General features: G+C 36.9%; 2 protein-coding genes and 1 long non-coding RNA gene across 5 annotated transcripts in view; 1 reads left to right on the top strand and 2 right to left on the bottom strand.

The window, feature by feature from the left end:
• Positions 1 to 26,542, bottom strand: part of LOC113105418 (basement membrane-specific heparan sulfate proteoglycan core protein-like) — a 130,342-nt gene that overhangs the window by 45,798 nt on the left and 58,002 nt on the right. The gene's annotated exons all lie outside the window — the stretch shown is intronic.
• LOC113105486 (uncharacterized) lies at positions 260 to 1,484 on the top strand. Its single transcript, XR_003292363.1, has 2 exons — positions 260 to 406; positions 492 to 1,484. It is a non-coding gene; the product is annotated as an uncharacterized LOC113105486 (long non-coding RNA).
• LOC113105445 (uncharacterized) lies at positions 6,335 to 24,570 on the bottom strand. Of its 3 annotated transcripts, none has more exons than XM_026266514.1 (8): positions 24,472 to 24,570; positions 8,909 to 9,220; positions 8,473 to 8,751; positions 8,260 to 8,388; positions 8,128 to 8,192; positions 7,681 to 7,755; positions 7,359 to 7,453; positions 6,335 to 6,506 (listed from the first exon to the last, which is right to left on the bottom strand). In XM_026266514.1, exons 1-8 carry the CDS (start codon positions 24,533 to 24,535, stop codon positions 6,491 to 6,493), a joined length of 1,035 nt encoding a protein of 344 aa, XP_026122299.1. In that variant the 5' UTR covers positions 24,536 to 24,570; the 3' UTR covers positions 6,335 to 6,490. The 3 variants fall into 3 exon arrangements, with proteins under 3 accessions (XP_026122299.1, XP_026122298.1, XP_026122300.1); XM_026266513.1 differs by lacking the exon at positions 24,472 to 24,570 and adding an exon at positions 10,254 to 10,649; XM_026266515.1 differs by lacking the exon at positions 24,472 to 24,570 and adding an exon at positions 10,254 to 10,648 and having other exon boundaries at positions 7,355 to 7,453.

Here is a 26,542-nt window from a genome sequence, read left to right as displayed (position 1 = left end):
GGAGTTGTATTTTCAAACTTTGAAGTGTTGCTAATACCTTAAATTTAATTTAATTTAATTTAATTTTTTTTTAAATTTAACTTTAGAAAACCCTGCAGAAACTGTGATCATATGAAAAGGGCCTTAACTGAGAGCAGAGTGACAAAAAAGCATTGTTGTGTGACAGAAGCAGTCTGTAACTTCCACTTCACTGAACATTTTAACAGGGCAAGGCCGTTGAAAAGTAACTAGCAAATATATAATGAGTGTTTTCATTCTTTTTTTAAATTGTATTTTATTTTCTAGATGAGAAGCAGAAGTGTGAAGTCTGCACCGCTTGCAGTTCATGTACTTCCTCTGTGATGTGGACTATTGTGCTTACAGTTGCAGTTTTGGGGCGTGTCATATCTATGTATAAAATATAAAGGTAACAACATATCTTTTAATCAACTTTACAATGCAACATTTAAATGACTCGTGTTGATTTATGAACTGTAATTGATGTTTTCTAGAAAAAATTAATCAAGGCCTCCTCAATTTCAATCAAAATATAAGGTAACATCACACCACACAGATCAGAGATGTAATGGACTCAGTCTACCGTGGAACTTATCCTGGATATTTTTTATTTTTTTCTAAGCAACACCAGTCTTGGCTCCTGTGGTTTTCAAGAGAAACAAGACACGGCGTAAGATGAAGAAAGGTCCTCTTGCATAAGGCCATACTTTATGGAAGGGAACATCAAAAAAAAAAAAACATCCTGTGCGGAGCTTGTGACTGTTGGTTTGACCTCATCGGATCCGGATTGTGAAACGTTTCATCTGTCACCTGTGTGAATGAGGATTTCTGGTACTTTACAAAACCTTTTCAGAGATACAAAAACTGGATGTTGTTTTCAAAATCCAGTCGACTGAAATATCTGAAGACTTTGTGCTCCTTCAGTTTAAACGAACATGATGCTTCTGGTACTGATGGACTTTAAAACTTGACTCAGCATGGCAGCTTTTTTATTTAATAAATTGTCAGCTTCTTTGTCCATGCATGCATGTGAATCAAATTTTTCTTTGTGATGTCTGGTTGTTAGGATGAATTATAGCAGTGATGTGCTCAGTGTGTCACAGTATTCTCAGCAATGACATGTGGTCACAAGTCACTGTGAGTGCTGCTTTTGTCATGTCAATAGGAAGTGGTCAGTGTTGCCTAGAAATGGACACGAGCTGTTTCAGCATATTCATCTGTGAGTAAATACTCACATTGTAAGACTTCTCCAAACGGCCCAGTTACTTTATTTTGGAATTTTTTCAAAGTTTTCTTTAAACAGTGCTTTTCTTTGACTCATTTGGTCACTTTACAGAAAGAACATAAGATGACAAATCCCAGCAATACATAAAAACAACAAAATACAAGGAATATCAGAGTAATTGTAACTTTTATAACATGCTATTTTGGCCAAAATACCGAAATTATATATATATAACATTATAAGTGGACCTTATAAAAAAAAATATATATATATATATATATATATATATATATATATATATATATATATATATATATATATATATATATATAGGCTGTTCATGACAGGCTTACACTTACTTGGCCTTAAAAAGTTTAAAATTGAACTTCATAAAAACTGCATTTGAAACTGGCTGACAACTGAGTGAACAAAGAGACATTGTACGTGACAGAAGCGGCCTGTCACTTCACCACACTGGACATTTTCACAGGTTTTTTTTAGAAGGAGAGCTGAAGTGTGAAGTCTGCACCATTTGCAGTTCATGCAACTCGCTGCGGTCATTTTGGTTTTAGTCTATGCATTAACAAAAGGCAACACACATTTCTTAAACACGTGTTGTGAGTCCTGAAAATGTATGTGTGATTCGGTTCGGTTTATTCGGTCACTTAAAGGGATAGCTCATCCAATAAATTAAAATTAAAATTAAATTAAAAACAACTTAGCAGATGCTTTTATCCAAAGCAACTTACATTGGATTCAGGCTAACAATTTTTTTCTCCTATCATGCGCTTGTTAAGGCAATGCTCTACCACTTGAGCTACAGGATCATGTAAATGTGTGATGTCTATCTGCTTACCCCAGGCCATCCAAGATGAAGGTGACTTAGTTTCTTCAGTAGAACACAGACAAGATTTTTTTTTTTACTCAAACCGTTGCAGTCTGTCAGTCTTATAATGGAAGTGGATGGGAATCACGACTTTGAGAGTAAAAAAAAAAAAAAAAACATACACAAACAAAACCAAATGAAACCCTGTGGCTCCTGACGATACATTGATGTTTAAAGACAAAACGATCGGTCTGTGCAAGAAACTGAACCGCATTTATATTATTTATTAACCTCTGATTCACGCAATGTCTAAACTGTCCTGAGCACGTTTGCTCTTCTTTTTCAGCTCAGGACAGTTTGGACATTGCGTGACAGATTGTAATGGTTTCAGTTAAAAATCTTTGTCTGTGTTCTACTGAAGAAACTAAGTCACCACATTTTCATTTTTGGGTGAAATATTCTTTTAAATAAAGGACTAACAGCTCATTTGCTGTTGTGTGGACGTGGACTCTTAGTCAGGTTAGCGCAATATTTATTTTTTGACAGGAATTTAAACTAGGCTGTGATAAAAGCATAGAGCATTCAGTGCATTATGCCGTTGTGTGACAACATACTGATTATACAGCTAACGAAAAGTCTTTCTGGGGAGACAAAAGTAGATAAAAACTCTATAAAATTAAAGTTGTGTAAATGATCTGATCTAGGACCTTCAAAAAATGGTCCTCGATCCCATAGTCCCCGCAGCCTCGTGTTTATCCTGGCACCTAACCTGACCGAGGTTATTATGATCGTGAGACGACTTGAGTTTTGGAGCGAAGGCTTCAGTCTTATAGTGTTACGTGAGGGCAGTTTTAAGGACGTGGGAGCGTCAGGCTGATGAGTTGGATGTGTTAGTCATCTCAGATGGACAGAGTGAGAAATAAGGGTGCGGATGGAAACAGTGATATTATTTTGGAATATTAAGTGAGTAATCGGTAATTTCCATAACAGTGTTGCAATTATTAAGAGGAGAAGTGACTTTAATTCTATACTTGATCTGCGATCTGAATTCTGACAAAAGCTACATACTCCTACACAGACAGAATTACATGATATGAATCTTCCTCCTAAACCGAGGACACAAGCAGGGTTTAACTGGATCATTACAATATCCCAGCTGTGAATATGCTAAACGTGTTTAAATGTTTATTCTTGTTATGTTACAGATTCACTAGATAACTGTGTGATGGAATTAGGTATGCTGGTCATATAATTAGAATATCATCAAAAGATTGATTTCACTAATTCCAATCAAAAAGTGAAACTTGTAGATTATATTAATTCATTACACACATACTGATATATTTCAAATGTTTATTTCTTTCATTTTGATGTTTATAACTGACAACTAAGAAAAACCCCAAATTCAGTATCTCAGAAAATTTGAATATTGTGAAAAGGTTCAATATTGAAGACACCTGGTGCCACACTCTAATCAGGTAATTAACTCAAAACACCTGCAAAGCCTTTAAATGGTCTCTCAGTCTAGTTCTGTAGGAAACACAATCATGGGGAAGACTGCTGACTTGACAAAAGATGACCACTGACACCTCGCACAAGGAGGGCAAGACACAAAAGGTCATTGCAAAAGAGGCTGGCCCCAAGCACACTGCAAAGGGAGGGAAAAGATGTTATAGAAAATAAGTGTACAAGCAATTCAGTTGTTAAGTGATGACATAAGAAGCGCTGTTTCTGGGTCCAAGCCTCAACACGCTTCATTTGAGAATACGACCTCAGCACTGTTTATTCATATTAATAATTTAAGCTAAATGCTTTCAAACTTACGGTATACACTACAGTCTCCGTGCTCGCAGCGTCCCAAACACAAATAATTTATATATATATATATATATATATATATATATATATATATATATATATATATATATATATATATATTTTTTTTTTTTTTTTTATTATTATTATTATTATTTTTTTTTATATATTTATATTTTCATTGTCTGGCTATCTGGGACTTCGGTATGGAGTTAAAGGTTAATATTATAACTTTTTCGCTAGTATTCTATCACATTGCTAGTTCTTTTTCAGCTCAGGACAGTTTGGACATTGCGTGACAGATTGTAATGGTTTCAGTTAAAAATCTTTGTCTGTGTTCTACTGAAGAAACTAAGTCACCACATTTTCATTTTTGGGTGAAATATTCTTTTAAATAAAGGACTAACAGCTCATTTGCTGTTGTGTGGACGTGGACTCTTAGTCAGGTTAGCGCAATATTTATTTTTTGACAGGAATTTAAACTAGGCTGTGATAAAAGCATAGAGCATTCAGTGCATTATGCCGTTGTGTGACAACATACTGATTATACAGCTAACGAAAAGTCTTTCTGGGGAGACAAAAGTAGATAAAAACTCTATAAAATTAAAGTTGTGTAAATGATCTGATCTAGGACCTTCAAAAATGGTCCTCGATCCCATAGTCCCCGCAGCCTCGTGTTTATCCTGGCACCTAACCTGACCGAGGTTATTATGATCGTGAGACGACTTGAGTTTTGGAGCGAAGGCTTCAGTCTTATAGTGTTACGTGAGGGCAGTTTTAAGGACGTGGGAGCATCAGGCTGATGAGTTGGATGTGTTAGTCATCTCAGATGGACAGAGTGAGAAATAAGGGTGCGGATGGAAACAGTGATATTATTTTGGAATATTAAGTGAGTAATCGGTAATTTCCATAACAGTGTTTGTTTAAATTAGCAACTTTTTGTTGCTTTCTTGTGGTAACTGATAGAGTGTTTGGACACGGAAGTGCTGCTACGTGACGTCAGACTTAACAAGCAATAGGGATAACCGCACCCTGAATAGGATTGTGAAACAAAACCCATTCAAAAATGTGGGGGAGATTCACAAAGAGAGTGGACTGCAGCTGGAGCCAGTGCTTCAAGAACCACTACACACAGACGTATGCAAGACATGGGTTTCAGCTTCACATTCCTTGTGTCAAGCCACTCTTGAACAACAGACAGTGTCAGGAGCGTCTAAAGACAAAAAGGACTGGACTGCTGATGAGTGGTCCAAAGTTATGTTCTCTGATGAAAGTAAATTTTGCATTTCCTTTGGAAATCAGGGTCCCAGAGTCTGGAGGAAGAGAGGAGAGGCACACAATCCACATTGATTGAGGTCCAGTGTAAAGTTTCCACAGTCAGTGATGGTTTGGGGTGCCATGTCATCTGCTGGTGTTGATACACTGTGTTTTCTGAGGTCAAAGGTCAACACAGCCATAACAACGCCACATTGCTGCAGAAATTCAGGCAAAAGGAGCCCCAACTAAGTATTGAGTGCTGTATATGCTCATACTTTTCATTTTTATAATTTTTAGTTGGCCAAGATTTCTAAAAATCCTTTCTTTGTATTGGTCTTAAGTTATATTAATATTTTCTGAGATACTGAATTTGGGTTTTTCCTTAGTTGTCAGCTATAATCATCAAAATTAAAATAAATAAACATTTGAAATATACCAGTCTGTGTGTAATGAATGAATATAATATACAAGTTTCACTTTTTGAATGGAATTAATGAAATAAATCAACTTTTTGATGATATTCTAATTCTATGACCAGCACCTGTATAAACCTTTAAAACTGAAATACAAAACTGAAAACATGTCAAAGAGCCATGCACACAGACATCTGGAGGTTATTTGGTCGTAATATTATTGCTTTGATTTAAATTTTAAATTTTAATGCATATCAGTAAGTGAGACTAACCCATTTGGAGTATTCATCAGATACAAAAAAGTGTGTAGAAAAATACATACATTACCATTCAAAAGTTTGGTTTCAACAGTAATTATTATTTTTATTTTTTATATATATAAATTATAAGATGCAAGGATGCATTAACCTGTTTAAAAGTGGCAGTAAATACATTTTATAATGACACAAAAGATTTCTATAAATGCTGTTCTATTCAACTTTCTAGTTATCAGATAATCATGAAAAATAATAAGCATCACAGTTTCCAATAAATATGAACTGTTACTGTTTGACAGTAACCAGTAATTAGGGTTATTCAGCTTTGATCATAGAAATAAATTACATTTCACAATATATTCACATAGAAAATAGTTTTTAATATTTACTGTATACTGTTTTAACTTTTAAGCCTTTCTGAGCATAAAAGACTAATTTCAATAACTTTAGAGAACCTAGCTGAGCCCAAACTTTTGAATGATAGTGTGCATGATGCAATATTGTTGCATCGTGAAATAAAATAAAATAAAATAAAATGATCCTGTTTATAAAAAAAGTATTTTAACGTGATACATGTAATACACAGCACAGTTAATGCAAGAGTTCAAAGGTCAACCGAAGCAGCCAACAATACATTCGGGAGACTGGTTCATCCAATCCAGAGATAACAACACGAACCATCTGTCTATCTGTGTCTCACTTATGGAGGACCAATCCTGCAGAAATGTAAAATAAATTAATTAATACATAGATAAATAAATAAATGTAATAAAAGGAAAATAATAAATAAATGATGTGATAAAAGCAAAAATAATTCATTTGAAATAAAATGTAATCCTGAATTATATTTTAAATGACTTTTTTCCTTTATTTATTTTACATTTATTATAATTATGTTTTTCTTTATATTTTTTAAATATATATAAAAAAATCTAACACATATACCAATGTCGTATGTAACCTTAGTATGTGGTGTCTAAACTTTCAAATATCGAGCGTCTGATGATAAACTTATGCTCACAATGTTTTTGGGAGTCTTTTCTCTGTGATAACAAACTGAAGACAAGCCTTAGAAACCTCCACCGAGTGTCTAGAGGCGTCATACAAACTCATTGACGATGTAGTTGCTTCTTGGTTTTATGATGTAACTATGAGAATAAGTCAATGAATTCAGTCGCTATAAAACACTTAGAAATAATAATGTGAATATGTTAAAATATATTGGGTGTCTCCAGTTGATCGGGCACAAAAATAGACTAAATCATGGGCACAACACACTGCATGAGCTCTCAACCAATGATTCACCGGCGATCCACAAGGACCGCCTCCCTCATTTACATGTTTCACACGGAAAAGTAAAAAAAAATTAAATAAATGTAAAATAAATACATAAAGGAAAAAAGTAACTTAAAATATAAATTCAGGATTACATTTTATTACAAATGAACTATTTTAGTTTTTATCATAATTTATTTATTTATTTTCATTTTATTACATGAATCTATTTATCTATATATTAATGTATTTATTTGTAATTTGTGCAGGTTTGGTCCTCCATACTCACTCACAAGACTTCCTGGAAAGAGCAGGAAGTGCCGGCGCTGGTGCTGGTGCTGGCCGCAGGGTGGCGCTGGTAGTTGATTTTGTCATACAGGGTTTGAGGCTGCAGGGGGAGTAAGAGTGTGACATTACTTCTGCAACCAAACATGCGTCAAAGCTGTTCTCAGTCTCTCTGATTCAATGTAGGTTACCGCTCTATCTTATATTTAGCCTACTCTGGTGTGTACAGTAATTATGGTCTTGTTAGTAGATGCATGCTGTGAGCGTTATTTATAAGCAAAGTGACAGCAGTAATGGAAGCATTCATTATATATGCATGCCAGTACTTACCAAGTTCTGTGAGGGTTTTGTGTCTTTTACCGTTTCATAAATGGACATCCCGTTTGCAACACTTTCAGAGCGGTTCTGGAATATAGATTCAATCCAGTTAGCTAGAACACAACTAGGTTTGTATGCATCTAAAATAGAGTTCATATGTGTCTAGGAACTAGAGACGTACAACTAAATAAAAATAATAATAATGCACCTTGTGATAAAGTGATGTTTACTACGCCAATGTTTCTATTTGATTACATCCGATTATTTTTTAAATTTACTAGCTCTTTCTGAGTGAACACTTTCACCTTCATATTGTCAGAAATTGCTAGTGAATTTCACAAATAATTACAAAGAAATGGCAAGCAACACATTGCATAAAACGTGACATTATTAGAAGTCTTTTCGCAATATCACTTGAACCTTAAAAAGCAGATATATAGACGGAAACGAGCCGCTCACCTTCGCCGGGCCATCAATGTTCACGTCTTCATAGACTGTTATGCCAGCCTCACTTTCTCCTTTTTCTGCAAGTGTAAAAACAGCTGTGTAACTCCTGCACTGTTGGTGCACATTCATACGAGTTCAACACACCTTTAATAGTCCTCCTCCTGCAGCACACGGCGAGCGTTGTACTGAATATGACCACAACAACGACACCGACACCGACACCGGCGCCAACCGCAATCAGCCAATACTCCAGAGGAAACCCTGCATCTTGCTCTATGTTGCATATTTATTAGTGCTCTTTACAGATTTCAGAGGAAGCTATAACATTTTTTTAATCATTCGAGAATTGAAATCTACCTGGCAACACACTTGAATCTTCAGCTCTCTCTGTGCACACTAGAGTCCGTGTCGTGTGGTTGGCGCTGTAGGAGTTGTTGGCTGTGCAGGTGAGGGTGGTGTTTTCTTCTGGACCGAGGCTGATGTTCAGGTGAGCTCCTCGAGTCTGGATCTGAGGAGCGCTCCAGCTGTAGGAGGGCTTGGGATCACCGGACGACAGACACTGAAGATCAAACACGCAGATGTTTTTTGATTGAAGCCAGGACTCACTGAACTCAATCTGAACGTCTCTGACGAGCTCTGTAGGAGAATTAATGATATTAGCAGACTGATTCCCTCATGAAGGAACTTTTTAACTTTAGTTAAATAATCATAATCATATTCTACATCAGTACTTAATGCATTGCTTTAGAATTTGACAGCAGCGACAGAATACATATCAAGAAATTAAACTCACCGTGAACATGAAGCTCAATGAACTTTGTTTTATATTGTTCAGATTTTCCTTCTCCAACAATAGAGAATCTTCCAGAATCCTGAAGTCTAAGGTCTGTTACTCTTACACTAATTTTGTCCTTATACATCTTTAACCTTCCATTAAATAATTCAGATTTTACTTTTTGTAAATCACTATTTCGATACTCAGCAAATATAGTCTCATTATATTTCCACAGCGCTTCAAGATCATCTTTTTGATAATCAGCGATTAATTCCAGTGAGTCTCCAACAGCTTTACGCACAACATCTGCATCTGGATCAGAACATGAGCCTGCAATACAGAACAGACAACAAAACACAATTACATACTGCCATAAATGTATGCCCTTTTTTCTCACATTCAACATGAGATAACAAGCACCCATCAACACACCTTATTATGCACCAATGTGACAACAACAACCACAAACCCCATGAGAAAAAAGTCAAGAGAGTTGATAAATAATAAGCAACCGAAGAAGCTCATGGGGTTTGAGTTTATGTCATCAGCTCAGACTATCTCACACGTCTCACTCCTGTCTTCATGAGGAGCGCCCCACCGTACCATCAGCATGAAGAATAACTTTATCCTCCCCGGATGTCAGAATCAGATTTCAGATCCGAGCACATATGCCTGTGATTGCATTTCTGATGCATCTTTGCACAGTGACTCCAGATCTGTGTCTGTGTTTGGTTACTTCAGTAGACCCATGCTGACCCAATTGTGATCTGTAAAGAAGTGTTTCACAGCAGCACTTCCACCACGCAGCGATTTTTGTTTCTTTGTGTGCCTATCTTCATTTTAATTTCTTTGTTTTATTTCCTCATATCCATTTGTTAACTTTTCCTCATCAGCTGCACGTCTTTTTGCAAATATTGCACTTTATTGCAACTTTGTTTGAAATAAAACCAAATGACAAGTGAACATATGTTTTTTTGTTATGGCAAATTCAGGTAGATTTGGACACTTTTTGCCATTGAAATGACTCAAAAGATGTCCTAATTAACCTGATTTCACAATGTAATGCTGGTTGCAACAGAAAAACGCTCTAACTGGCCACATTCTCAGATAAGGTTTGAGGTTTCCTGAGTCGAACAGCCTTTTCTAACAGATGAAATACTGATTCTACTTAAATCATTTACCTCAAAAACTAAAGTAAAAATACAGGTATAAGCATGCATTATATATAGTTTTGTATTTATTAAGTAAACATAGTGAAATCCATTTACTCTGCCATATGTCATCAAGAGCATTGTATATATTAGCATTACAGATATGGAAACGAGCAGTTTTCCAGATGCACATTCATTCCCCACACACTCACCTTGGAGAAGGAAAAGCAGGAGGACTCCTAAGATGGAGCAGCAGGACTCTTGAAGGACGTTCATGTCCAGATGATTAGACGACAGACTGAGGCGTCCGTGACATGAGATACAGCCGAACAGTAGAGAGAAAAACAGACTTCCTCACACCGACTGCTCAGCGTCTCTCAGTTTGTGCATATCTGCATAAATGACACCTCGCAAAGATCTTTGGTGACGAGACCTTTAAAAAGCGCCTTCTGAAAGTTGTGCTTGAGGTTTAGGGGCTTTCTGGTCTCTAAAATTTGTTTGCACCGCCCACTAGGGTCAAGTGCAAGAGCGCAGGCATTTGATCCACCAACACTACAGTGTGCGGGAAGTGCACAGTACATGCACGGTGCTATACATGAGCTGAAGTACTGGAAGCTCAGCAGGGAGTGAAAGTGAAGTGAAGTCCTAGAGGAATAAGGAAGTTTTTGTTAATGATACTGATGTGTCAGAGTTTACAGCAAGTTTCCTCTGAAGATGGACCTAATGTGTGAAAGAATGATATTAGTTTGCATATGGTGACCACAGTGTAACCAGACTCATGTAACCACATGCTCATTGGGTGCCAGAGCAAAGCGACTTTCTTATCATCTCATCACCTCACATCCAACCGAGAAGACCTAAAAAAATAGAGTCATTTAATTTGCATGTGCAAAGAACCTCCCTATGTTGTTTCAGAGACTGTGAAGGACATTGCAATGCAACAACTCGGAGTCCATCAGAGGAAGTGAAACTCACATAGACGTTTATATTTTACAGTAGTTTTAATGTAATGTTTAGTCAATTTGGTTAGGAGAAGAGTACAGCCCTGACAGGATAACACCGCATAAACCTTTATTCATGCTTCACGCCACTTATAATTTAAAGAAAAATGACATGACATGAGGCCAAGTATGGTAACCTTTACTAACTCACAGCAGTGAGTAGTGAACAAACACACACACACACACACACACACACACACAGGCGTAATGGATTTTATACTCTACAAATTGTATATTCTATAGCCCTACACCTAACTCTAGTCCTCACAGGGATCTTTGTGCTGTTTCAGATTTTCATTTCACTCCATTCTGTGTTATTTACATCCATCATAAAACGTTGGGACATGGAGTAACGTCCTGAAAAGTCAGCTTCTTCTTGTAATACTATGTTATACCCTCATCATTTTACAAATCTGTGTCCTGATGTGTCACAAAAATGCTTGCACACATTTGTAATGGATTTTATTAAATGCACTGATTCAATCCCACAATTCACCACAATCACATGTGTACAGCAGGTGAATACTCAGCAGCTAGAGAATACCCATAATGCGTTTTCCCCAAATCACTGCTCGATTGTGGGTACAGCACAATATCATAAAGATAGAGAATATAAATCTGTTTATTACTACTGGAGCTGCCAGTTTGCTAAACAGCCGCACTTCTGGCGCACTTAGTGTTCGAAAAAACAATAGAACCATGACAGAAAAATTGACAGTTTTCACTTCAAATATCATTAAAAATATTAAAGAGCCACACAGATGGGAAATCAAAAATTACCTGTATTACAGTGTATGATGTAGCTGTCCATCAGTGTAAACAATGTGCAAAGTAATTAAACCAAAAAATACACGATTTATAAAGTTATTGGCTTCTAAAGTAAGGAGTCGACTCTGAATCGCTGAAACGAGTCTTTATAGATTTCAAATCTTTTGCCCATCTCTATGTACGTCACTAGGAACACTTTGCATAATAATCTCCGCCTACCGTCTTGAGAGAAACTGACCTCTGACCTGCCCCACCCCCCACATAGACGCTCTGGTTGGTGTGATAGCGTCATGTCGAGGAGACAGAGAGTTTTTAATTGTAAAGGCAAGTTTGTTTTATTTTCACTGCTAAAGAATGAAGATCAGAAGAACCAGTGGCTAAAATTAATTTTCACCACAATACCAGAGCAGTACAACAAATCCCTTTTGTTCGGTTCACAACATTTCACTGATGACTGCTTTTCTAATCTCGGTGAGTGCAAGGTGGGATTTTCAAAGCATTTGGCCATAAAAGATGGTTCATTACCAACTTTATTTAGAACAACGAGCATCTCCGAATCACAACGCAAAGTATGATTATGAAGTTATGTGTCTGTTTTCTCCCGAGCGTCTTATCAGTATGTGTGCTGTCTGCAGCCTTTGTCTGCGCTGATCGTCATGTACAAACACGTCATTAAAATGAAGTGTAACTCTGTGAATACTCAACAAAGAGGCACGAGAGAGATATCTATAGAAAGCTTGACATGTCTCCTTTAAAACTAAACAAGTGCTGCCGAAAACAGATATTCTGTGATAAAGTAATCCATATGAAAATAACGCGATGTCTGTTTTTCACGTCTCCCTTCGTTATATCTAATGTGACCACGCCTCTGCGCTGAACGCTCTATTCAGATTCAAACTGAAGCGCGTGGCTTGAATACACACACACACAGAAGAAAAAGCAGAGACTGTTCAAGTTTTTTATTTTACTGTTTGCTTCGCGGTAAGAGGAATAAGACATAATTCACCCCAAAAAGATGCTAACGCATTGTTTACCGTGGAGGTGTGTGCGGAACAACCAATCAAAACTATGTCAGTTGATCAGAACAGAGTATGCTACCGAAAGGTGGGGTTTAAGGAAACTGAATCTTTTGAACAGCTTCGCGCGAACCGTTTGGGGATCTCTGAGAATTGAGGTAATTTTAAAATGATATTTTGACAAAATGACAATGTTTTTTAACCTTGGATGAATTTAAACCGAATGTAAAGGACTTATAAACAGTGATAGAAAGCTTAGAATTTTCATCTTACTGGCTCTTTAAAACCATCAACTTTTAACCATTAAAATGTTTTTTTTTTTTTTTCCTGTTGTTTGTTTTGCGACATATTCCATTAGGACTTATTGGTGAATTTGATCTTTTAGAGGGATCATATGATGCGATTTCAGTTATTCCTTTCTCTTTGGAGTGTTACAAGCTCTTGGTGCAAAAGTTAAGACTCTGCCGCTCTCCCTAAAACACCTTGTTTAAACACGCCCCCACATGTCTACATCACAACGTGGAAATATTTGTGTAATGCACCTAAATGTTCACACAAAGAAAGAAGGTGTGGTTTCAGTAACACAGTTAGTGTTGAAGCATTCATGTCAGGGAGATGTGTGTGTGTCTAGGAGAAAGCAAAAGCACTTTATTTGGTCTTCTGATAGTAGATGTATTTAGGAATCTTTAAGATTACTTACAGCAGAACAGCAACGCATGTTATGGACAGCCATATTGTGAACCTATGAGAGGAGGTTATTCTGACTTTGCTACGACAATCAGGCGCTTCTGAATCAGCTACTGGAAGTATGTTTTGATATTAGTTTAAGTATTTGCTATTGAATGTTTGAATGAGGAGTTTTGCACAACACGTGTGTGTGTGAGTGTGTAAGAAAGAGAGAGAGAGAGAGAGAGAAGGTCACACAGTGGCATCAGCAGTCTTAAGGGTCCGTGGCTTGTGTACTGCAAACACATACAAGCGTGACTCTGTTCCCCTTTCAGCTTGAACTGATGGTAAAACTAAGGACATTATTAACTGTCTTTAATTGTTTTTTTTTTTTTTGAAAGATGAAGCTACATTAAATTACATTTACGACAAGTGCTTGTGGTGTTCGGCCAATCACAGTGCACTGGGTCAGCTGGCCAATCAGAGTAGACTGTGCTTGTCAGAATGAGGGACTTTGTAGAAAACAATGCGTTTGAGAGAGGCGGAGCATTGAGGACCTACAATAATGTACAGTATTTGAAAAATAATGTTTGTTTGTTTGTTGTTTGTTGATACTTTATTGATCCTTTGCAGGAAATTATATTGTCACGGCAGCTTAACACTCAGACACCACATTTAACAGAACAAATTACTTCCAACAAATCTACAGTTAAACAACAACAACCAAAAATAAATAATAATACCTATATAGAATATTCAGTAACAGATGCATATTCAGTATAGAATATTCAATAACAGAAGTAAATATAGAATATTCAGTAACATATGAATATTCATAACACATTAAACCTTCTAATGGCCGCTGGTACAAAGGACTTCCTGGTACGTTCAGACTTGCACTTTTGTGCAATCAACCTATGGCTGAAGGTGCTCTTATTGATCAACCCCAGCACATGGATTGGATGTGAGGAATTGTCCATGATTGATTTTAGCTTAGATAGCATTCTTTTCTCAGCCACGTGCTCGATCACATCAAATTCAGTCCCCAACGAGCCTGCTTTCTCAATCAATTTGTTAACCCGATTTAGATCTCCCATGCGAGCACCCTCTCCCCAGCACACCACAGCAAAAAACAGAGCACTTGCCACCACTGTCTGATAGACGTTGCACAATAGAGGACGGCAGATGTTAAATGACCTCAGCCTTCTTAGAAAATAAAGCCGGCTTTGACCCTTTTTATACACTGTCTCCATGTGGCTCTTCCAGTCCAGCTTATCATCTAGCTGTAAACCGAGATATCTGGGACTGGAGACCAACTCCACTTCACTGCCCTGGATTGTGATTGGGATCATCGGTGTCTTTTTCCTCTTCCTAAAATCCAAAACCATTTCCTTTGTTTTTGAGATATTAAGTTGGAGATAGTTGTGGTTGCTCCAACCCACAAACTCTCCTCTTCACCTCCTTTAATTAAGCCAACAACGACCGTATCATCTAGTAAACAGTAACGGGGCCAGCACGGTTCCTTGTGGCACCCCCGTATTACTCAGAATAGTATTAGAGACACTATTCTGCAGACGCACGTACTGTGGTCTACTGGATAAATAGTTCATACACCACTGGTCCTGTGATGAATCCAGCTGCATCCTCCTCATCTTCTCACACAGCAGTTGGGGCTGGATCGTGTTGAAGGCACTGGAGAAGTAAAAAAAAGTGAACCTCACAGATGCATCAGGAGTGTCCAGATGTGCATAGGTTCTTTGTAGCATGTAAATAAGGGCATCATCCACACCCATGTTGAACTGATATGCAAACTGCAAAGGATCCACATAATTTGTCATACTGGCCTTGATGTAAAAAAATTATGTGTTTTTGAACATTAAAGCATGTCGTCATATTCTATTACACAAAATAATGATCTTTAAAAATAGCATCATATGACCCCTTTAATAACATTTATTAACACATTAAGCCATATTAAGTTTTGTACTGGAGGTTTAAAAGCAAGTAATGAGAGAGTTTGTGCATTGTGTTTATATTCTGCTGTTCTTTGGCCATGGATTTGTGGGTGTGGTCTTTTTCTCCTACAGATGACTTGCAGGACCCTGTATGCAGTTAATTAGTTTTAATAATTTAACCACCACAGCGTCTGGTCTCCAGTGGTGACATGCATTATTTGTGTCAACTGCAAGTGACATCGTGATTCAATAATAATAATAAACAAAATTATAATTAATTACATAAAAAAGAGTGCAAGTGAGCTCATTTGTGGTAGTGCAGGTGTTTGAGAGTGCAAGTCTGAAAATGCAAGTGCATGTCTGCAGCCACAGTGTAACCAGACTCATGTAACCACATGCTCACTGGACGCCAGAGTAAAGCGACTATCTTATCATCTCATCACCTCGCCTCCAAACAAGAAGGTGTAAAAAAAGAAATGTATCTATTTCGCAGGTGCTAAGTAACACCCTTAGTGTTTCTACATCTGGGCCAGTATTCACAAAACATTTCATCTTACCACTAAGATTTCTCCTAAATACCAGTAAAAGATTTCAGCTAAGAGTTTTTTTTGCTCAGACGAACTTTAACTAAGGAAAAGAGAGAAGTCTTCAGCTAAGAGTAAGGGGGCGGGGTTAACTTCATTACTATGGATGATGTCGGAGTGCTTATTAACTATGCACACAGTGATTGGCTGATAGTTTCTGCCCGATATTAATTCATAGAAATGCTGTAGAGTAAATATTTAAAAATAAAGATATTGCCACATTCAAATACAGATTCCATAAGTTCCACTTGTTAAACAAGCATGTGCTTCTCATAAATAGTGAATATGCCTTTAAACAGCCTTTTAATTAACAGAGTAGAATAATCATGGCTGATAGTAATCAATGCAAACGCAAAAGAAAACAGAACTGGACTCAAGAACAGCTATTATATCTTCATAACTGGTTAATAGAAATAAGGATATAAGCGAAGGAAAATTTAGAGTTGGGATAACCTTCAAAACCTTTATTATGCTGATGATACTCAGCTCTATATTTCTTAGCTCAGTAAACAAACTACAGCTAGTCCAAAATGCAGCAGCAAGAGTTCTTACTAGAACCAGGAAGTATGACCATATTAGCCCGGTCCTGTCCACACTGCACTGGCTCCCTATCAAACATCGTATAGATTTTAAAATATTGCTTATTACTTATAAAGCCCTGAATGGTTTAGCACCTCAGTATTTGAATGAGCTCCTTTTACATTATAATCCGCTACATTCTCAAAACTCAGGAAATCTGATAATACCTAGAATATCAAAATCAACTGCGGGCGGCAGATCCTTTTCCTATTTGGCGCCTAAACTCTGGAATAACCTACCTAACATTGTTCGGGAGGCAGACACACTCTTGCAGTTTAAATCTGGATTAAAGACCCATCTCTTTAACCTGGCTTACACATAACATACTGATATGCTTTTAATATCCAAATCCGTTAAAGGATTTTTAGGCTGCATTAATTAGGTAGATTGGCCTCAACAGCTATCTCAGGAATAGTTTGTGTTTGGTCTTACTTAGGACTCCTCTTCACTCCTCCTAATGTTATACACACTTAGGAGCTAGTTTTAGCGCTAAAATGCTTAAATTGTAGGAGTCCTAAATTAAGGACTGACATGCCCATTATTCTTAAGTTTTTCTCCTAAATTGGTGAGTTACAAACTACTTTTAGTCTTAAGATGTTTTGTGAATACAGGCCCAGATCTGGAGCCGCATGTATAAAGCCGAAGAGAGAAATAGACCACAGATCGGAGGAAAGAGGAAAACTAGAGGAAAGAAAGGGAGGGCAGGAGTGAGAGAAGATAAAAACACTCACAATCAAACAATGATAGGAAACATCTGTGGAAGGAAGAGAGAAAAAGGAAAAGGACAAGGAAGGGAAGAGGGATTGAAGAGAGGCAAACTCACAGAAATATCTGATAGAGATCATCATATAATCTAACATGACATACTGGATTTAAATAAAATGGAGTTGATTAAACGATAATTGATTGTCAAGATCAAAAAATGATTTTTTTTTTTTTTTTTTTACAGACAAAGAAATGTAATAACCTCTTCCACTTAACAAGTCAATGCTCTTACTGCAGATATGAAAGTAGTAATTGCATTTTTTTTTGGGTGGAAAACTGGAAAAAATGCAGCAATGCACTGGAGATGACACAGTAATCATTTCTTACATATTATGGGACCATCCCAACCAAACACAACAGTGGCCAAAAGTGATGGGTGTTGGTATTTTATATTTTTATGACCCATATTTCACTTAAATCATTCAAATTTAAAGGACAAAGAAACACTGAACAGTAATGCCAACTGTTTTCAACTGAAAGAAGCTGAAACTGATGTTTCAAGATGACCTCATGAATAAAATATTTATATGTATATTTATATAGCTCAGTGAACTCACCTTGATGACATCACTGGAGAGTCTCAGGATGTAGAGAAGGTTTGTCCAAGAAATTGATTTTGTTGCTAGGCTTTTGAAAAAAAAAAAAATGTATCTTAAGGGACGGGGAAGTCCCTAAATCTAGTGATGAAATCACTAAACTGTCGACATTGGCACACTTGCTACGACATAATCAGTTGTTAATATTTCACTGTTCCTCTCTTGTTTGTGCATGTGTTCCTAATAGGAGCCATTGATGGGACTCATGTTCACACACCAATAGAAAACTTAGCATCAGTAATCATTTGTGATACATTTGCACCATGAAAAGCATTAAAAAAAACATTTAAATATGAAAATATTTCAGTTATTGTATTGTAGTTACACTACATGATTGGTGTTGTGCTGCTGTGACTTCAGCAGAGGAGGCTCGCTATTGGCTGATTCAGAGGTCGAGGTCAGTCATTTTGTGATGACATCATCGTAGTCCTCAGTTCACAACACTTTAGTGTCATCTCAGTCAACACGTAAGAATCAGTCTCAGACTTCACTGGAACTGGCTTTTAGCTTCTTTATAAAAGTATCCTTCTCTTAGAAAAGTCCTGCTTTTTACTAAGAATTTTTTATTTTATTTTTTGACACTGAAGTCAAAGCTTAAGACTATTCTTAAGAGCATTTCTGAGAAGCTGTATACACACGAGCCAGTTTTTTAGACTGTGCAGGGCATTGCAATGCAATGACACTGAGTCCATCAGAGGAAGTGAAAGTCACGACAGAGGATCTCGTTCTGATGGAAAGTATTAGTCAGACGGTCAGCAGAAGAGCACGGCCCTGTCAGGAAAACTAAGCAGTCTAAACAGGTTTAATCTAGATGTATAACAAATGTAGTATTGCATTTTACTAGTATTTAAAATGTAGGGCTTCGCACTTGAAATGAATTTCATTCCCGTTTCACACCACTTGCAATAAAAGGAAAAAAAGAAAGAAAGAGGTGCACTCATTAAATCCCATAATGCAGCACAATCACGATTGTAGAAGTGTAGACATGTCACCTGCCTTCTCGACATATACCCACGCTCGCGGTCTTGGCCACTTGTGAGCGCGACAGGAAGTGAGTGTGCAAGACGGTCCTAGATCTTAAAAACACCACAGCACAGTGCATTGTATGTGAAATATTAATTATCAGATATTACAAATATGATTTGGTAGAAAAACCAAATGTGTTTTTACATTTTATTGGTGCAAATATGAGTAGTGGTGGCGTTTCTTTTGTACAGCTTTTGAAACACTTTTTATCACTTAATTAGAAGCACCACAAATTAAAATGTTGTCATGTTATAGGGACTAATGAACAGACATTTGTAAACAAAAGCTTTATTATTTAAAAGCTCTACACACACTTGTGGTCTTCATGCTCACTTGAACACTTGGGCCAAATACAGGAAATACGTCATAAGAAGTAGAAAAGCAATGATACTGATGTGTCAGAGTTTAACCTCAAGTGTGGGTATTTGGACAAGGCATATGTGTTCAACCAGTGTACACTCAACAGCTAGAAAATACCCATAATGCACTGTGAGCGTGTGCCAGTTTGCCAAGTTTTCAAATCAGAATCAGAATCAGCTTTATTCTCCAGGTGTAAAACAACAAAACAAAACATAAAAATACATTTAGCAAGCTTTAAATAATGTGAAAGAATCTGGAACAGTAGATTTATGTACAGATTTGTGCACTTTTACTCTATATAGAACTATATAAATAATAGAGATATGCATATGTATTTACATAATACTTGAGAAAGGCAATAATTAAAGATGTAGAGTGATTGACAGAAGTGAATGACAGAACACAGGTAATGATTGTTGAAGCTGGAGATGTGCAGGTGTACACCGATGATCATTACTGCGCTCCTAACAGTCTGTTACAGTCTCCTTAAATCTGATTTACTGGCTGACCCAAACCAGACAGTTACAGAAGAACACAGGACAGACTCAATAATAGCTTTCGACACACTCGGTGTCTGAATCTGTTCACTCGTTTTCATTGTTTCACTCCATTAGCTCTCTAAATTAACCCACTACAGTGATGGGAGAAACGAAGCTTTTCAAAGATTCGGATCAATTGATTCACAAAACGATTCACTGTTTGGAAACACCACACTCTGGTGACGCCTGCTGGTCTAAAGTGTGTAAATGCAACACAAAACCTGGTTTTAATATGTGTTTTTCAAAATATTTAATATTAATTTGCTGGCTTACTTTGTTTGTTTTATGGACAGATTCAGAGGAAATTGAGAAACTATTATCTACTCCTAATTATTTTGATCGCACAAATGCCTTGTTAAAAATGTTTAGAATTGATGAAACAGATCTGAGATCAGTTCAGATCTATAGACGCTGGTTCACAGAGATCGCCCTCCAGCGGTAAATACAGTCGTGACGTAACGTAGCCTCGCTCTGAAATCACGCTCGAAGCTTCATCCTGTGACTAGAGTAATGATGCTAAAAAATACATTTGAAATCAAAATAACTTACATTTTAAAATATATTCAAATAGAAAAGTTATTTTATATGCTTAAAATATTTCAAAATGTTTCTATACTACAAACATTTTTTTTTATTTATCACATAATAAGGCAGAATAGTTTCTATACTGTAATCAGTGCTATGCAAATTAAAACGACATTGTTCATATACTTTATTTATTACCTGGAGATGACTTGAAAAACACAAATAAACCATACATTGATGCAGTCATATTTTTTTACGTCTTCGTGTTTCCAAAAGTTTTTCTGTAGTTTTTCAAACATCCTCCACTTAATCTATGCCCATGTTACTTAGTTTGTCTGTATTTATTTCAAAGTATATTTAGAGATCCTAAGTATACATTTGTACACAGAACGTTTGCTCTTCAGCTCTCTCTGTGCACACTAGAGTCCGTGTCGTGTGGTTGGAGCTGTAGGAGTTGTTGGCTGTGCAGGTGAGGGTGGTGTTTTCTTCTGGACCGAGGCTGATGTTCAGGTGAGCTCCTCGAGTCTGGATCTGAGGAGCGCTCCAGCTGTAGGAGGGCTTGGGATCACCGGACGACAGACACTGAAGATCAAACACGCAGATGTTTTTTGATTGCAGCCAGGACTCACTGAACTCAATCTGAACGTCTCTGACGAGCTCTGTAGGAGAATTAATGATATTAGCAGACTGATTCCCTCATGAAGGAACTTTTTAACTTTAGTTAAACAATCATAATCAGAGTCAAGATCAGTTTTAATATCTTGCTTTAGAATTTGACAGCATTGGCAGAATAAATATCAAGTAATTAAACTCACCGTGAACATGAAGCTCGATGAACTTTGATTTATATTGTTCAGATTTTCCTTCTCCAACAATAGAGAATCTTCCAGAATCCTGAAGTCTAAGGTCTGTTACTCTTACACTAATATTGTCCTTATACATCTTTAACCTTTCATTAAATAATTCAGATTTTACTTTTTGTAAATCACTATTACGATACTCAGCAAATATAGTCTCATTATATTTCCACAGCACTTCAAGATCATCTTTTGGATAATCAGCGATTAATTCCAGTGAGTCTCCAACAGCTTTACGCACAACATCTGGATCAGAACATGAGCCTATAATACAGAAAAAAAAAAAGGTTATAATATCACAAATTCATGTCGTATTTTTTTCACATTCAACATAAGACAACGTGTCCATCAACACACTTAAATAAAAACTAGCTTGACAACAAGAAAAAAGGAACAGAAAGTTGACAGAATATAAATCAGCCGTGTAAAGAAGCTGACAGAGTCTGAGGTTAGACTTCCGACCGCCTCACACACATTACTCTGTCCTCACACACTGTCTTCTGGAGGAGCGCTCCACAGCACCGTCAGGATGAAACATGGCCAGATATCTGAACTGCATATTCAAGTCATGGCTTTAATTGGGTTTGTAATGAACAATTAGGTCCATATACATATATTTGGACACTGACACAATTTTCATGATTTTGGCCTTATACAGAATAAAAAAAAAAAAAAGAAAGAAAGAAACATTTAAGTGCAGACTTTAATTCAAGGTTTTGAACAAAAATATTAAAAACAAATAATAAAGATTTAGGAAAATGCTTAGGAATTACAAACAATTTTATAAACTCTTTCTGCCTTTAGTTTTGTCTTCAGCAAATGAAATGCTGCTCAGTCGAGAGACTGACTTGGCCATTGCAGAATAATCCACTTTTTACCTTCAAAAACTCCTGGGTCGCTTTTGCTGTATGTTTTTGGGTAATCATCCATGTGTACTGTGAAGCCCCATCCAATCTTCGCTGCATTTGACTGAATCTGGCCAGAAAGTATATCCCTCTATAGGTTCAGGCCCAGTGCAGGTGATCTTTGGGCTCAGAGCAGGCTCTCTGTGAGCAAGCCACACTATGGGACTGCCCACATTAAACCAACAATGGCCCAGTGTGGACCAGACTTGAGCCTGTTAATAAGATTCTGTGGGTAGTTTTCTTCCTTACCACTAGGGATGCTAATTTTAGGTTTCCTTCAGTAAAGCCATGTGGTAGAGAGAGTTAGCAAAGACGAAAGGAAGATTGTGTTCTTTAAAGACAAAGGCTGCATCCGAAAAATGAAAAATGCTGCCTTCAGAGGATGCACTGCAAGGTGGGAAGGATTCAAAGTCAGCTTCAGTTCCTGTGACCTGAGATCTTTTTCAGTACCACCTTGGCTGAGGTTCCAAGTGAACCGTACCATTCACTGCATTTCGTTGCCTTGTACCTTACATGTGCATGAACAATAAAGTTGAATCTAATCTAATCTAATCTAATCTAATCTAATCTAATCTAACTGTTACCAAAACGTGAGGTGTAAGCTCTGCTGATCACGGATTGGCCGGTGTGAATCGTCACTACAGATAGATTTAAATCAGCACAGCAATCGAAGGATCGAACGTAATTCTTTTGAACGATTGCACCTTTTTTAAAAACCAAAACATTTTGTTGTCTGTTGTGGAAGTACAGACGATCATCTCGTTGATAGCAGAGGAGTGGATCCAGGGAGAGCTTGATGGGGAGACGCAGAATGAAAACGTTTTTTTTTTTTTTTAGGAATCGTGGCAGTGCAACTATAATGACGTGAATAATCCCGCCCATTCTAAAGTGATACTAAACTGCAGTGGAGAAGCTAACCATACTGAGCCGTGCTGAGCTGAGTCAGCTCATCCAGTAGACAAGCATCATAAGACTATCTCTAAGTGAAGTAAAGGGCCAGTGCTGGCTTGATTGACGGGTTTTATGTTGCCGAGCTCACCAGTGTGTTTTTTTTTGCTCAGAATGTACTGAACTGTTGATTTGTCCACTCCTAATGTTCCTGTCATCTGTCCGATGGATTTGTTTGATTTTGAAGCCTAACAATTGTCTGTCTCACCTGCATGTGCTCCTTTAACTGCATGATGTGGTTCAGAGCGACAGCTTCCAAATGGAAATGGCAAACTTAGAATCAACTCCAGACCCTTTACCTGCTCAGTTCATGTAGAAATAATGAAGGAATAACCCAAATTTAACAGCTTTTGAGTCAATTGTCCAATTACGTATGGTCCTCTCAAAAAGGGGGGAGGTACATATTAAACCGCTGTAATTCCTTAACTTTTCCTCCAGTTTCGATGAGAATACCCTCAAATTAAATCTCAGTGTGCACTTTAAGCCAATATTATATAACTTTAAATTGAATACATTTTTGTCAGCAGCTAAAATAATAAAAATTGTGCTTGTGTCCAAATATCTGCACAGTGACTTCTGATCTGTGTCTGTATTTGTTAATTTATGCAGCTTATGTCCATTCGTGCTCTTCTGAGTGATTCATAGTACTTCCACCCATCACACTGCACTTCTTTTTTTAAATGTGTGAGTTTTAATTTTAACATCTCATGTTTAACCTCCACCACATCACTTCCACATCTGCATGTATCTCTGTAAGCGTTAGACATTTTAATGACTTAATATTCTTCTTTCAAAGCACTAAATAGCAAATAAACTTTAAATAATGCTCTAAAAATGCTCTATTGCAGCTAACCACCTTCGCTAAAGATAAGGCTTGAGGTTTCCTGAGCCAAACATTTCTCACAGATGAAACACTGACTGATGTGGTCTAAATGTCCATCATAATTTGCCTTAATCAGTAAAATAAAAATACACAATACTTTATCATTTCAAAACCACTTTAAGCATGCCTTGCTTTAAACACATATAGTTTCATCATAAACATAAACATATTTAATTAATTGAAAATATGAAGAGTTCAGATGCAAAAGCCTCTAAGTGCCATCTGAAATTTTCAACGAAAATTAGGATTTTTATCAGGCTCCTATATTTATGTTCAGTTATTTCACTTTAATAGCCTGGAAAACGAATGACTCAACCTAAGCATAGGAGCTTGACAAAAATCCTAATTTTTGATGAACATTTCAGATGGCACTTGGAGGCTTTTACATCTGAACTCTTCATATTTATATTCATTCCCTACACAGGAATAGCTGTAGTCTATATCTCGAGTCACTCACCTCGGAGAAGGAAAACCAGGAGAACTCCTAAAACAGAGAAGCAGGACTCTTGAAAGTTGTTCATGTCCAGACGTCTAGACGACTGACTGAGGCATACGAGACAACACAGCAGAACGGAAGAGAGAAAATTAGACTTCCTCTCAAGTCAAAAAAAAAAAAAAAAAGGATGCGAAATAACACTAAAAGTGCCCTCTGTTCTCTGTGCAGCATTTCTTGGTTTACTAGAAAGTGGAAGTAAACGGTAAATGGATGGACTTGTGCACCACAAATATAATTATGTTCCCACAAAATCTTTGGGCCTTCCTGTGCACCCAATATTTTATTTCAGTTTGAAAAGACTGTTAATGTGTCAATGTAAGTTAACCAGACATCTGCCCTCTGCTGGCTAGACATGGCTATGTATTTAAAACGTTTATTTCAAGCAACATGTTTACGAAATACATAGCCTACTCTGCAGCAAAAACAAATAAATAAATAAAATAAAATAAATAAATAAGATAATAATACAATAAAATAAAATAATAGCATAATTTCCCTTGGGAACGATCACATACATTCTAATGGTTTCCGCTACAAAAACCATTACAAACCGTCACCTTTTACCCACTAAGGTCATAAAAAAATCTGTAGTGTGTTTGGGACATTTCCATTATAATTTAGTGGTTTTAAAAAGCTTATTCTTATTCTGAGATAAGAGCATGAGCAGAACGTTGGCAATGTGTGTGTGACATCACAGTGACGCTCCGCATTCAATTCAGTGTAACCCAGCGCTCGCACATCTCAATAATAACAATTACCAACTGCAGAACCGAAAAACCATTACGTCACAGCAGTCTGAGGCAGGAAGTGAGCAGTGTAAACACAGAATAAACATCATGGCAGGCAACGTGGTAAAAACTAAGAAGCTGAAACTCATGCCGTAAGAAGAGAACCCAGTAAGAAGTTAATGAGAACTACATTATCATGGTCTAGGAAGAGAACACAAGTAAAAAATTGTCTGTGGTGTATTTAATTGTTGGATTAATGTTGTAAAAAAAATGTGGCTCTAAGCATTTTATAAAAGCTCGTTGTGATGAAGGCACTTAAAGCTCCAGTATGTGACTTTTGTAATTGTCCACAAGAGGGCGCATTTCCAACAATAACAAAGACGAAGCTTGATGACGCTATGAAGCAGGTGACGATGGGAGATGTCTTTTTTAATGCAATTTCACCATAGCAATGTATCTAAATTGCATAAACAAATCATGATCACAGATGAGGTAATTTATTCGGTTTTGTATTACCTGTATATCTGATCGTATTATTTTATGTCATCATAATTAATGACCTGCAAGGAATGTTATACTATATTATCCCGTTACAACTTACAGCTATTTGTTAAATGATTTGTTGGGTTAAAGTTGTGCAGTGTTACGTCTTTATGGTTAATGCCGTGTTGTTTAACGTGCTCAAACTAATCGTTCTAAAAGTAAATTTGACGAACATTTGCAAGTAATGACTAAATATATTTTTAACAACACATATCCGATTGTATTTAATTGTACTGCCATAATCTCGGTCACCACACGTGATAAAAATCCTTACCTTAGTACAAAGAGCAATATAACTTTGTTTATAAGTGCTATTATTGACAGTTGCATGTGTTGCAGGGAAACACAGATACATCTTCACTGGAATTATCAAATCCAGAAGAGACCTGGACCATCTTTACTGTAACTATTACGTTACTTGTACAATAACAAAATAAATAATTGATTTGCTTTCCTGTCTATCAATACACTCGCGAGAGCAGAGTCTGTCAAGTCCAAGATTTTCGTGCAGCTCTCTCCATCTCGTAAACGCCTGGCTGATATTTATCCTGGTTTTATTCTTCCGTTTGTCACACAGTCTGCGTATATCCGAATATGGACGCTTACGTTTTCCTGGCACTTCAATACTCGCCAAAGAGTAATCGTGATCCATAACAATGACAACCAAACCATACGCGCGGCTAACCACATAACTAACATAACCACCACTTCCGCATTTGACCATGTGATATTCCGCTGTGTCATCACATGGTCTACACCAG

This window comes from Carassius auratus, chromosome 7, assembly GCF_003368295.1.
Source record: "Carassius auratus strain Wakin chromosome 7, ASM336829v1, whole genome shotgun sequence".
Taxonomy (NCBI): domain Eukaryota; kingdom Metazoa; phylum Chordata; class Actinopteri; order Cypriniformes; family Cyprinidae; genus Carassius; species Carassius auratus.
This window is presented reverse-complemented; position numbering and strand designations above follow the sequence as displayed.

Excerpts from the sequence above, each read along its gene's own strand:
- LOC113105445 (XM_026266514.1), bottom strand. The coding sequence starts at position 24,535 with ATGAACAACTTTCAAGAGTCCTGCTTCTCTGTTTTAGGAGTTCTCCTG. Across the intron at positions 8,752-8,908 it reads CATTGAGCTTCATGTTCACG|AGCTCGTCAGAGACGTTCAG; the intron begins GTGAGTTTAATT and ends ATTCTCCTACAG. Across the intron at positions 7,756-8,127 it reads ACATTGATGGCCCGGCGAAG|AACCGCTCTGAAAGTGTTGC; the intron begins GTGAGCGGCTCG and ends TCTATATTCCAG.